Source organism: Cantharellus anzutake (assembly GCF_015039405.1).
Source record: "Cantharellus anzutake strain C23 chromosome Unknown EI90scaffold_4, whole genome shotgun sequence".
Lineage (NCBI taxonomy): Eukaryota > Fungi > Basidiomycota > Agaricomycetes > Cantharellales > Hydnaceae > Cantharellus > Cantharellus anzutake.
Window position 1 is genome coordinate 1,635,333 of NW_024066954.1, and position 13,178 is coordinate 1,648,510.

At 50.0% G+C, this 13,178-nt stretch overlaps 2 protein-coding genes across 2 annotated transcripts; one reads left to right on the forward strand and one right to left on the reverse strand.

The window, feature by feature from the left end:
• Positions 1–244: 244 nt before the first annotated feature.
• EI90DRAFT_3116693 (uncharacterized protein) lies at positions 245–2,320 on the reverse strand (the record flags this gene model as incomplete). Its single annotated transcript, XM_039062915.1, has 7 exons — positions 245–489; positions 526–600; positions 653–842; positions 891–1,138; positions 1,198–1,356; positions 1,418–1,500; positions 1,803–2,320. The coding sequence occupies 7 exons, from the start codon at positions 2,318–2,320 to the stop codon at positions 245–247; spliced, it is 1,518 nt and encodes a 505-aa protein (XP_038922530.1).
• Positions 2,321–12,115: 9,795 nt separating this feature from the next.
• On the forward strand, positions 12,116–12,552 carry EI90DRAFT_3116695 (uncharacterized protein; the record flags this gene model as incomplete). The annotated part of the gene is made up of 3 exons (XM_039062916.1): positions 12,116–12,164; positions 12,228–12,274; positions 12,334–12,552. 3 exons carry the CDS (start codon positions 12,116–12,118, stop codon positions 12,550–12,552), a joined length of 315 nt encoding a protein of 104 aa, XP_038922531.1.
• Positions 12,553–13,178: the final 626 nt, after the last annotated feature.

A 13,178-nucleotide genomic window follows, 5' to 3' on the forward strand; every position in this document is an offset into this window, starting at 1 on the left:
ATCAAGCGTCCTCCAGCTTTCCATGTGAGCAACAGACCTGGAAGACAGCAATGAAGGCTCACGAGCCATATCAGATCTCAAACGGTGAGTGGAAAGGGTGCATCAATGACAAATCAAAGGAGGAATGGGAGAATCGATAAGGGATTGCCTGATTAACTTATGAGGTACGTGGCGCACTACTATTGAGGGATTGCTCCTGATCGTTGATCGTGGCCATCGTTAACAGTTCAGCAAGCTGCCGCCATCAATCTTCGCGCTCTTCCTCAGTAAGTCTTACCCACTTAATCTGATTTGTTTTCCATCCCTCAACAACCTGTTGTAGGTGTTGAACGTTGGAATTTTTTGGCTCCTTTAGTTTTCCTCCTGGATAGTGCTTCATATCGATCGCAACCCTATGTTCGATCGTGAGTTTTAGGTAGTTCTTTGGCACCCATTCCATTGACAGGTGGGGTTTCCCAGTAATTCCACCTGCTTTCGTCAATCTTAATTCTGATATTGGTATTCCATCAGGATGTTGTCACTTACGGAGCCCTGTCCTTGTACACTCTGCCACGTTGTGGCACAACTCTCCTGCCCGAGCCTGATATGCTGTGACAGCACCTTCAAGTTCCCATTGAGTGGCTGGGGTAGTACTCTTTTGCATGAGACTCACCTTTTAGGGCGCTAATGCAATATCCCTCCATGAGACACACATTCTCCATCATGTTTATCTTAGCTACACCACACCAAAAGTCCATCACCTTAGGTGTTCCCCACAAAACAGGTGCGAAAATATCTTCATTATTCCCTTTCACCATCATGACCAACACCTCGACGCCACATGCATCATGAATTCTCTCTGCCTGTGGTATGTCAATCTCTCATGGTAATCGCTCACACCATTCACTTACAGTTTGGATTAGCTGATTTTGGGCATGGGAGGTCATACAGCCCACAGACAACTCGGGTGAGACAACGTTCTGCTTCACCATTTGATTCTCCCTTTTGATAGTTATGCCCTCCAATAGGATCCTTGCATAATGTTCCTCCATCGATGTCATTTGGCTCTCAACGTCCTTGTATGTGATTCTGTCCTCGTTAATATCATCAAGAAGTTCGAGATATTCTTGTGAGTATGGAAGATCTGGCAGCTTTTGCGCTTGTAAGTGGATCCCATTAGCCTTTTCGTAACATGTTTTCACTGACAATGCCACATACCCTGCTTGCGGTTTGCCTGAGCCTTGGCACGTGCCCATGCATTAGGTAGCATGGGCTTACATGTTTTTTTAGGTGCAGCAAGGTTATAGATGACTTGACTGCGAATCTGGCTTCGTGAATAGCAGGAGCCCTTCCCAGAAAACTCCAGGGCAATGCTGTCTACTTTAGCGTTGAAGGTGCGTTTCAGTTCGAGAATTCATTTGTTGAACACCTCTCGAACTAATTCTTTCCCCTTTCTCTTGGGCTGCCCATGGGGGGTCTCTGGCATTGAGACTATGCTCTGTGGAGATGCCATTTTCAGCGCTGTGGTTTGAATCGTGTCACTCCTACCCAAACAGAGGTAAATAGTTTTTTTTTTTTTTGATTTTTCTATTTTTGGTGACCCATTTAGAAATGTATTATTTGTTAAATACAGGATCACGGTATTCTGCAGGAACTCGTATTGAAAGGAGTGGCGGGCCCAGCTTCCACTGTTCTATCAAGTCTTGTGTCACCCTGCTGCTGCTAAACTGGCAAGTAGGTGAGCTTCCTGACAGCTACAGCCAAAGCGTGACTTCAAAGTATCAAAAAAGGTGGCCTTGTCAAAGTTGTGGTTGTGCACCAACACAACGATATTGTCCATGTCGGCCATTGTCAGGTATGTGGACAATCGGTCATATGATGACATTGACATCGCCGCCTCACTTGAAGATCCTTGGCCCGAAGATTCCCCTAGGCTTCGCCTGGAGATGCTCAACTCTTCCAAGAGACTCAAGCTCCCTTGGGTAAGTGGAGCTTGGTATGAAGATTGGGCTGCTGGAACTGTGGGATCAACACGATGGACATCATTGCCAGTTGGAGCCTCGGTCGGAGAGGGTGGCTGGGTGGAGTCCCTTGACGTGGAGGCTTCTTTCCGATTGACATCATTATCCGCTGCGTTTATACTTTGATCTTGGATGACATTCAACAGGTCTGGCATCGTCCACTCTAAAAGCTGAGTCCCCTTTTTCAATTGAGACTCATTATCATTCACCTCCCTCCTGCAGGCCTCTCCCTTAGCCATGATGACAGCAGTGCCAGACGCCTCCACCTTCGGGCCATCAGCTTCTACTGTGGAGTCCGAGTCGTCAGTGCCCATGTCCATGGTTTCCATGCAGCTCCCTCCTGAGGCAGCACTCTTAGGGACATGTTCAGGGTGAGTTTGTCCACATCGTTCAAGTATTTCCATGCGTAGTGACACCCAATTCGCGTGGTTTTGAACCTGTTCTGTGGCAGTTACAAGGGCGGGCAACATGTGTCCCTTATTATTGACCACTAGGACTGATGGCTGCCCAAGGCAGTCTCGAATGGCTGACTATCCCCAGAGGGTAAGCCGGTCTTGCATAAACATGATCCCACAAGCTTCACTCACTAATTCACTGACTGTCAGAGACCGGATCGAGACAAAGGAGTTGTCTCCATGGTGGAGGGCTTCGGCCTCAGCAACTCAGACCAGGAGCGCTGTGCCAAGTTACATGTCCATGCCCTAATTTACTTACTGGCAACGAGAACTAAAGAGGGATCAACTCTAGTCGATTTTATCACTGAGGTGTAACCTATGTACAAGTTAAGTATATGTCAAAAACCCGGATCGTAGGGGTAAATGCGTGAGTCCGAATGCAGGTGGGGCTCAACTAGAGGGGGGTCCGAGAGCTCCGGTAGTGGACCGAAGCTTCTCAGGGAGCCCGGTTCTGCTGGATGGTACAAGAAGGACGCGGCCTCAGCGACTCAGAGGGAGTGCTGTGCCTCCATTACGTCTCAGTTAGTCCTTGTATTTCTTATGTCTGAGGTATCTTGTAGAACGGAATGGGATTCACTCAGAGGGACTTTGGGTAGCATATTAGTCGAGATTAGAACTGAGGAACTACAGGTTCTAATCTACGGGTATTTATAAAGAGGAATGGGAAGGACTTAGTCAAAGTCCGAATGACAATGGGGCAACAACGAAAGGTGCTGAATGATACCGAGAGGTACCGAAAGGTCCCGAACGATATCTTAAACAGGGAACCGAGGTGTCGGACCAAGGAGGGCAGAGTTGGAGGCTGGAAAATGAATGGGAACGAGAAATGGGTAAGGGGGGGTTAGCCGACTGAATGGTAGGAAGAAGGTAGTCATGCCAAGAATGGAAGGTGACTAATAAGTGATAACGTGAGTGAGATCACCGAAGGATGCGGGTAGCTCCGAAAGCGGAGTTGCGTATCCAAAGGATATTAGGTGACTCAAATAAATGAAATGGGTGGAGGAATGTTTTAAGGGTATGTCATGGGATGTCGGAGGTCCGTTGGGATATCGGAGCAAATCCGGAGTCTCCAAATGTTCCGACTCAGGACCGAGCTTCCGGGATGGGAGTGGCCAAGGTTCGGTGTGCTGCAACCAGACCGGAGCTGAGACAGTCAGGAGGGAAGGTGACTCAAGGAGTGGGGAGGCGTGGTGTAGGGGATGGTGAAGTTGTTAGGAAGGTGTGATGTGGTGGGAGTGCACGGGGTCGGGATTCCGGGATATGACAGTATATATATAGTTACAGCGAGGGCAGGCCCGTGAATGGTGGGGCCAAGCAGAGCGGAGCTAACGGAGTTAAACATTAGCCGATTGAATATTACTGACAAGTCGGGTTATGGGGTTAGCGGAATGGCAGGCGATAACCCAGAAATGGAAAGGAGGGATAGGCCCAAAGGTGGACTTGCAGGGCAAGCAAGTGAATTGCCCAGCGGAGGCGGGAGTGTGCTAGCGGATGTCAGAGCTGTCTGGAAGCCTTTGGGGCTCTGTACTTAGGGAGGTGTAGGTAATATATTGAAAAGAGGGGGTGGTGACCATCGAGGGAGGCAGAGGTGATTGTGGAATACGGGAGCTCCGAGGTTAGTGAAGGAGCGGAGGTAGTCTGGAAGGATTGGAGGTAGTGGAAGACGATGGCCATGAATGGATATGACAGGTGTGGGCCGCACATAGGGGGAGGTCGTGGCTGGAGGGGGCCTGGTTGGTAGGAGTGGGGTCTAGGTGGGGGTGCTCATGGCTGGGTGGCTTGGAAATGTTGCCGTTGGTTGTCAAGGAGGGTGGCCTCACGTTTCCATTCAGCCCAGGTGGTGGGCATAGGGCGGAGATGATAAATGCTCTCGTGGAGCCGGGTGTTGATCGCTTGCTTGAAGCAGTCAACCAGCCCTACATCACCCAGTCTCGAGGCAGGCGCTTATCTCGAACTCCTGGATGACCTTGTCCATGGAGTTGCTCCCCTGATGGATAGCTGCCAGCTTCTGCTGGGCAGTGGCTTCCCGATTTGGGTCCTGGAACATGTCATCGAGTTCCATGTTGAACTCGTTGTCAGGGCAACCATGCCTGACCATACAACCCCAGAACCACCTTCCCTGACCTCCCCCACTTCCCTCATCCTCCCATCTTTACATACCTCTCACAACTACAGCCCACATGCGAACCTGTGGGAAAAATCACATGGGTCAAGGCAAGCAACTCGCCTTAACCCATGTGACACCTTTTCTGCATCACAGGAACATGCTTGGCTTCTACCCATAGTCACGTTATGAACTGTACAGTACATTTCCCTTTTATAGCAGCCAAGCGGGGAATAGGGAAACTTACCCTTCTTCTCAACTTGTCAGGGCACACCCGCCTGACCCGGCTCCACCCGGCCCAACCTGACCCGGTACCCCGCCAGTCCACCCTTCCTTACCCCCTCCCCCTTTCCCTTCTTCCCCTCATCCTCCCCTCCTCAGTTTCTCCTTATCTTACTTCCCCTTTATTCTCTCTTTATTCTACATGGACAACTTTCCCTGTATCAATGTACAACTGACCCATCTGCAGCGCGCCCACCATGTACCCGGCCCGGGCACCTCGGGCAACTTCCCGCTGTGCCCAGCACGCGCGCCTGCACCGGATACCCTCGGGATCTCCCACGGAGACACCCGGGTGGTTACGGCTGTGTGCGAGGGTGACGTGGCATCCGTCATGTGATCCAAGCCGCATGTATATAAACGAACCTGAAGTGGGAACCGAAGAAGTAGCCTTCTTCTCAACTTTCCACTTCAGGTAAGTAGTACAATATTTCTCCTTTAATAATAATAACAACTTTCCACTTCAGTCTAAGTGGCCAGGGACTACTGTCCCACATCGGGCCTGTCAGTACGCACGCCCGATCCGCCCCCCGCCAGGCTCTCGGTCCCGGACGCTATACCCGGACCCCCTCGACCCCGGACGAGTCCCTGACACAACTCAATCCCTGCTTAGGCAAGTTTTAGCTACCTTCAATACATGACAACTCAATCCCCACTTAGTGAGTTTGAGGAGCTTGGGATAGGATCCAGCACCTGGCTGCCTGGGACACCGCAAGTGTCCAGCTCTGAGGTAGGGCCGCCCCTGGACAGAGGCTGGGCCCTGACACTTGTCCATGGTGAGTGCTGGGGACCCTGCTGTCAGCAGTGAGATCGCGCACTGCGTTGCCCATGCTCCTGCCGGCCCTCCCTTCATGTAGGACAACACAAAGAGAATCTGGGAGAGGGTGGTGGGGAACTCAGATGCATGGATGTGGAAGTAGATTCCACATTCAGCTTTGAAACGGTCGAGATCCTCGCTGGCTCCTGAGAAGGGTGTGGGGGGGGCAACCTTAGGTGGCTTGGGTCTGGGGGCAGGTCTGGGGGCAGGGGCAGGGGCAGGAGCGGGTGGGGGGTGGTTAAGGACTTGGCTCTCCACTATAGCCTGTAGTTCCTGGAACCAGGCTAGGAGGTCGTCGTACTGTTCTTCTGTCACCATGGCAGGGGAGGCAGGGGAGGCGGGGGAGATGAGGTTGAAGCCTTCTTCTGCTGTCAGTGTCAGGGCACACCCACCTGACCCAGCTCCACCTGGGCCCACCCGGGCCCACCTCACCTGCTCCCCCGTTACCCATCCTTCTCCCTCCTCCTTCCTCCCTCTTCTCCTTCTTCTCTTTCTTCCCTTTTCTCTCTTTCCCCTTTCTCTTTTGTTTCATTCTCCCTTTCTGTTTATTCTTTCTATTTACACGGACCACTTTCCTTTGTATCATTGTACTGTTAACCCATCCGGCTCAGACACCCTGGACAGCTTCCCGCTATGCCTAGCATGTGTGCCTGCAGTGGATGCTCTCGGGATCACGGGGACACCCGGATGGCTGCGGCTTTCTCCAAGGATGATGTGGAACCCATCATGTGACCCAAGCCGCATGTACATAAATGTACCTGAAGTGGGAACTGAAGAAGTAACCTTCTTCTCACATTTTCCACTTCAGTCTAAGTGGCCAGGGACTGCAGTCCCACATCAGGCCTGTCAGCACACATGCCTGCTTTGCTCCCCAGGAGGGTCCTTCTGCCAGGCATTACATCCGGGCCCCCTCCACCCCAGACATGTCTGTCAGGGACATGTCCGGGGTAGAGGAGGCCAGGGTGTTGGAATACGAGTCACATGATGAAACTGAACTGGAATATCCAGGAATATTCTAGGGGTTACTAGGCGCCTGTGTAAGCACTGGGCATATGTCAGAGACCGGATTCGAGACGAGGGGGAGTCTCCGTAGCGGAGGGCTTTGGCCTCAGCGACTTATGCCAAGAGCGCTGTGCCTAGTGACACGTCTGTGCCCTAACTTACTGACTGGCAATCAGAACCGAAGGGGTAACTCTAGTTGATTTTATTACTGGAGTGTAACCTATGTACAAGTTGGATATATATATGGTTACAGCGGAGACAGGTCCGCAATTGGCAGAGCCGAACGGAGCGGAGCTAACGGGGTTAAACATTAGCCGACTGAATATTACTGACGAGTCGGGTTGCGGGGTTAGCGGGAAGGCAGGCGATAACCCAGAAATGGAAAGGAGGGATAGGCCCGAAGGTGGGCTCTGCAGGGCAGGCGAGTGTATTGCCCAGCGGAGGCAGGAGTGCGCTAGCGGACGTCAGAGCTGTCCGGAAGTCTTTGGGGCTCCATACTTAGGGAGGTGTAGGTAATAAATTGAAATGAGGGGGTGGTGACCATCGAGGGGTACCGAGAGGATTGCAGAATATGGGAGCTCTGAGGTTAGTGAGGAAGGAGCGGAGGTAGACTGGAGGGATCAGAGGGACCAGGAGTCAATGGCCGGGGATGGCTATGACAGCATAGAAGAGCCTGGAATATTGTTGAGAAGTACAAATATGGGCGCTGGAGCACTGTGTGTATTTTAGTTATATTTCTTTCTATATTACATCTGGGTTGCGAGTGAACTGCTGAAGCGGGTTACCATATTTGGAACGCCGTGTTTACAACATGGGGTGAGACACCCGACACTAGAAGCCTTGTGGGGTGTGGAGTGGGCATGCATACTGGCAGGCCTGGCTCAGGAGGCAGTCCCTGGCCACTTAGACTGAAGTGGAAAAGGGTGAGAAGAAGGCTACTTCTTGGTTCCCACTTCAGGTATGTTTATATACATGCGGCTTGGGTCACATGATGGGTGCCACATCATCCTTGCATACAGCCATAGTCACCCAGGTGTCCCCATGGGGGATCCTGAGGGCATCTGCTGTGAATGTGCAAGTTGGACATAGCAGGGAGTTTGTCATGACCGACAAATCCCAGGGCTCCGTCAGCGGCGAACCAATGCCGATAGGCGAATCTGCCGACCCGAAACCCATCCTAACCAGCCCCCAACCCCATGTCTGGCCCCCTGCCTTATTGTGTGAGACTTGGCCAATAATCAGAACCTAGACCCTGCTGGCATTCCAACCTTACCTCCAGTTCCCGAGCCCTTGGCACTCCTGGCATTCAGAGTTCCTATGCCAGCCTTGTCTCCATCTGAACCACACTCATTGCTTCCTGCTATGTGGTCACAGCCATGCCCTGCTTCTGTGCATTCCACACCCTCTGCCCACTCCATGCCCTCTGCCCATCTCTGCACCCTCTGGCCACTTCTGGTTGCCCTTGACACCTCTGGTCAGGTCAACACTCCCACTCCCCTCTGTACCTCTGTTGGCCTTCATGCTGTCCTTGTGTGACAGTGCTGATAGATCAACCTCTGTTCGCGGACTTGTGTCGGCACCGCACCAACCCCGCTTATTTGCGGACTTGTATCGGCGCCGCGCGCTGACCTCCGCTTTTGTCCTCTGGCCATTTTTGTCACTCGGCAACATAACATTCATTCCTTGCTGAGTGCCTATTATGTTCACCCCAATATTGGCATTTGATCCGTGTGCTATTGCACTTTCCTATTCATTCATTTAATCTGTCAATATTGGTACTTGATCCGCTTTGACTTTTATTCATTCCTTGCCTCCCATTTCCCAGGTTCTTGTCCTTGGTTTAGTTTGACAAGTCCCCGCTCATTTCCGCTTATTTCCGCACTGGACTGACCGGTCCCTCTTTTGATTTCTCTTATCTACTTATACCTTGTAAATACTTTCGGGGACCTCAGTCTGAAATCAACTAGAGTACCCCCCTGTCTGGTCTGAGTCCCTCCTTCTGCAAAGGGGGCTTCCCCCTCTGAGTCCGTGCTTGCAGAGTCCGTGCTCCTCCTACAGGTCTGCTCTGCCCACAAGTCTTGTTTGAAGTCCGCTGTGAGTGTCAATCCATAAATATGGGATCTCCCCCAAATGTCAAGCTCAGGGCACAGCGCTCCACCTGAGTCGCTGAGGCCGCGATCCCACTCTGCTAACCTTGAACAGCACTTCCGGACGTGCCACATATTTCCGCCCGCATATCCACGCGTGCGCTCCAACAGACCTCTGCATCACCTCCGACCTCAACTCAGACAGAACCCAATCTGTCTTCTATCCGTCTCTGACGATACTTCCAACTCTGACAATAATCTCCAGATTCTGACAGAGTTGCCCAAAGCACCCAGGCCAGGCATGTCATGAGCACACTGTAGGAGAAATAATATTCAAAGAATAAAACAATGATCTATCAGAATAGTCAACAATCAGGTCACAAGTTCAGATGTTTAACAGATCTCATGATCTTTATGAGACTGGACAGACATTAGAAAATCATTATAAATTATCCACACCCATGTAGCATGAGATTTAATCTACTACAAGCATGCCTAGAATCTGGCATAGGTGTAGGAAAATATAATATTCAAAGAATATATCCCTACAACAAGAAAATAGCACATAGACGGCAGAATAAGAAGGAACATTGGGAAAGAAATGTGAATATCTCGGGAACCAGTAAACTTTTGACTGTAATCTTTTTACCATCTAAAAGGACTGTTTCTTAACTTTATTCACGTTTTTGTTTCATTTTGAAGGCTTCGAAACTGACGGAGATATCGCTCAAACGGCGAAACACCTCATATTATTTCATATATATTTATTTGCTAATTCTTACAAAAAGTAATGTGACTCAAGGGAAATATATTGGCACCCGGAAGTCTGGCGGACCGAATACCATATGACAGAGTATTCCCCAGCGCAGGCGGACAGTTTTTGATCGCATCGGAAGAGGAAAAAATGCTACAAAACTGGATCTTGTATATTTTCCCATGATTCATCAAAACTTTTTGATTTTAGGCTCAAATAAATCGGAACAAAGGAATGATTGATGATCTGGATCTCGGATCATAAGCATAAAGTGATTCAGAAGTCCGCGGATCAGTTAATTAATTGGGAAAGCTCTAGAACATTAGTAATGATGCGGCTTCACAAAAAGGGGTGAATTAGAGAACAGTCTAGAAAGTTCCTTTATAGCCGAGTCATTTCTAAAGATAACCGTTCGTAATTAAGGAGGTGTAGAGTATAGCCTTAGCGCTACAGGACCCCGCTAAGATCGTCCCAAAAGACAAAGAAATGAATTACTTATTGCTGAGTCATGTCCTAAGTCCATTATTAAGCTTACACAGCCCAAGCCCCTATATCATTCTAGAACTATCTATAATACAAATGTAGCACATGTAACTAGTGCGAGGCGTGGGAGTAGAGAGGTCTCTGAAAAGCATAAAAGGCCACCGCTTCTGCCCCCTCTCAAACCTCAGGTAGAAATATAAATTTAATTCTCCTCACCAGTGGTTGGTTCGTTTGCTCCAAAAGATAAAAGCAAATATTAGTTGTTAGCTAATATAAAACTAACACGTCACTCTAAGCATGAGTTAGGGTCAGTTAGACACAGCTTAACAAAAGTGTCATAGTGAGAATTAGTGAGAATTTGGTGGAGGGACTTCTTAATTGAATAATCTCTCAGCAATACTTGGTTATCACACCACAGGAGAAAAGTGAGCGATCCTGAACCTGCTAGATAACTAGCACGCACTCTAAGCAATAGAAAGAGCAGTTTGGTCACTCCTGTATTGAGTAACATTTATTGCGGAATTATTTTACTAGTAGTTTTCCTTCAGTAAATTATCAGGAAAATCATGTCCTACTGAAAAGTGGTATATCTAGGTGTAATATTGACTAGAAATCATAGTAAAGTCAATATAGAATCTTATCCGTAGACAATCTATACGTCAGGTGAGATCGTTGGGGGGTGTTTATTGTTGTTTAGACAGTGAACAATTTTATATTTGGCAACCAAAACACGGTCAGTAAGCAAATCAGCACAAACTCTAATATCGTTATTGGACATAGGAAACTGGTTACATAAGGTGATCCAGCTCTGCTCCTTCAATGCTGCAGGTGGGTCAATGGTACATTGATACAGAGAAAGGTTGTCCATGTAGAATAAAGAGAAAATAAAGAGAAAGTGAAATAAATGAAGAGGAAGTGAAATGGGGAGAGAAAGAAAGGGGAAGGGGGGAGGAGGTAGGAGAGGACTGGGTGGCAGGGTACCCAGTGAAGTGGGGCCAGGTGGGGCCGGGTGGGGCCAGGTTAGGTGGGTGTGCCCTGACAGCGTCCCTGACAGTCAGGGACTCGTCTGGGGTTGAGGGAGCCCGGGTGTAGCATCTGGGGCTGTGTCAGGGCACACCCGCCTGACCCGGCCCCACCCAGCCCCACTTCACCTGGTACCCCACCACCCAGTCCTCTCCTACCTCCCCCCTTCCTCTTTCTTTCTTTCCCCATTTCACTTCCTCTTCCTTTCTCTTTATTTTCTCTTTATTCTACATGGACGACCTTTCTCTGTATCAATGTACCATTGACCCACCCGCAGTGTGCTCACGACATGCCCAGCCTGGGCACTTCGGGCGACCCCCCGCTATGTCCAGCTCGCACGTTCACAGCGGACACCCTCGGGATCCCCCATGGGGACACCCGGGTGACTATGGCTGTATGCAAGGATGACATGGCACCTGTCACGTGACCCAAGCCACATGTATATAAACATACCTGAAGTGGGAACTGAAGTAGCCTTCTTCTCACCCTTTCCACTTCAGGTAAGTAGCATAGCATTCCCTTTTAATCATAATAACACCCTTTTCCACTTCAGTCTAAGTGGCCAGGGACTGCCTCCTGAGCCGGGCCCACCAGTACACACGCCTGCTCCACACCCTGCAAGACTTCTAGTGTCAGGCGTCTCACCTGGGCCTCCTCTACCCTAGATGCATCCCTGACAGGCTGAGAGCCTGGCAGGGGGCGGATCGGGCATGTGTACTGACAGGCCTGATGTGGGACAGTGGTCCCTGGCCACTTAGACTGAAGTGGAAAGTTGAGAAGAAGGCTACTTCTTCGGTTCCCACTTCAGGTTCGTTTATATACATGTGGCTTAGATCACATGACAGATGCCATGTCACCCTTGCACACAGCCGTAACCACCCGGGTGTCTCCATGGGAGATCCTGAGGGCATCCAGTGCAGGCATGCTGGACACAGCAGGGAATCACTGTCAGAGTACACCCACTTCCGGCCACTTCCAGCCTACTTACCATCATGATCTGATTCCATGATCTATGATCACCCAGATTCCATGATCCATGATCACCCAGATTCCATGATCCATGATCCCTGTACAGCCTTATGATCTGATCCCACTCCAAGATCCATGTTCCATGATCCATGATCCAACACAGCCAGACAAACCTGGATCATTGATTGTTGGTATGTACAGTGCCTCGTAGATTAGCTGTGTGTGTAGGCTACAGTATATTACACCCTGAGTAGCGAGCAGGAAGACCAGCTTTCTTCTCTCATTTCCCCTCGCTGCTCAGGTATGTTGTACATAGTAACATAGTGGCTGGAATACGACTCATTTCCCCTCGCTGCTCAGCTGGAGCCTGTGTCACCTAGCACACCTCACGGTTCTCCTATTGAGACCGACCCAGACCTTCCTAGTCTTACCTCCACTTCCACTGGATCTCTTAACCTTAGCTCCGAGCAGCTCGGTATCCTGACAATCACCCGAGGTGCCTGGGCCGGGTGTGTGGTGGGTGCGCTGCAGATGGGTCAATGGTACATTGATACAAAGAAGGTCGTCCATGTAGAATAAAGAGAAAATAAGGAAGAAGTAAGATAGGAGGAAAGTGAGGAAGCATGAATGAGGAGAGAGGAAGGAAAGGGGGAGGAGGTGAGGAGGGGTGGACAGCGGGGTACCGGGTCAGGCGGGTGTGCCCTGACAATGTGACCTGAGCCGCATGTATATAAACACACCTGGGGTGGGAACCGAAGAAGTAACCTTCTTCTCATCATTCCCACTTCAGTCTAAGTGGCCATGGATGGCTACCCCGCATCGGGCCTGCCAGTACGCACGCCTGATCCACCCCCTGTGAGGTCCTCAGCACCGGACGCTACGCCCGGACCACCTCGACCCCGGACGCGTCCCTGACATTTTCCAACAATTACAACCAAACAATGTACCCCAAAGATGCATACTTTATTGTATGATGGAAGTTCTTATCAATACAGGTTAAAATACAAGTAATTTCTTAAAACCCTAGTACCTAGGACCACCCCGGACCACCCCGGATTTTCATTTGCCGGATCCGGATTTTCCATTGGGGAGCTGACCCTAGCTGGAATTTCTGATCCTAATCCGATCCTATCCTATCCACCCGGACCCCTACTAGAGTCATCCATGTCCAGTGCACGAATACACTGAAACGCAATTTCCGAATT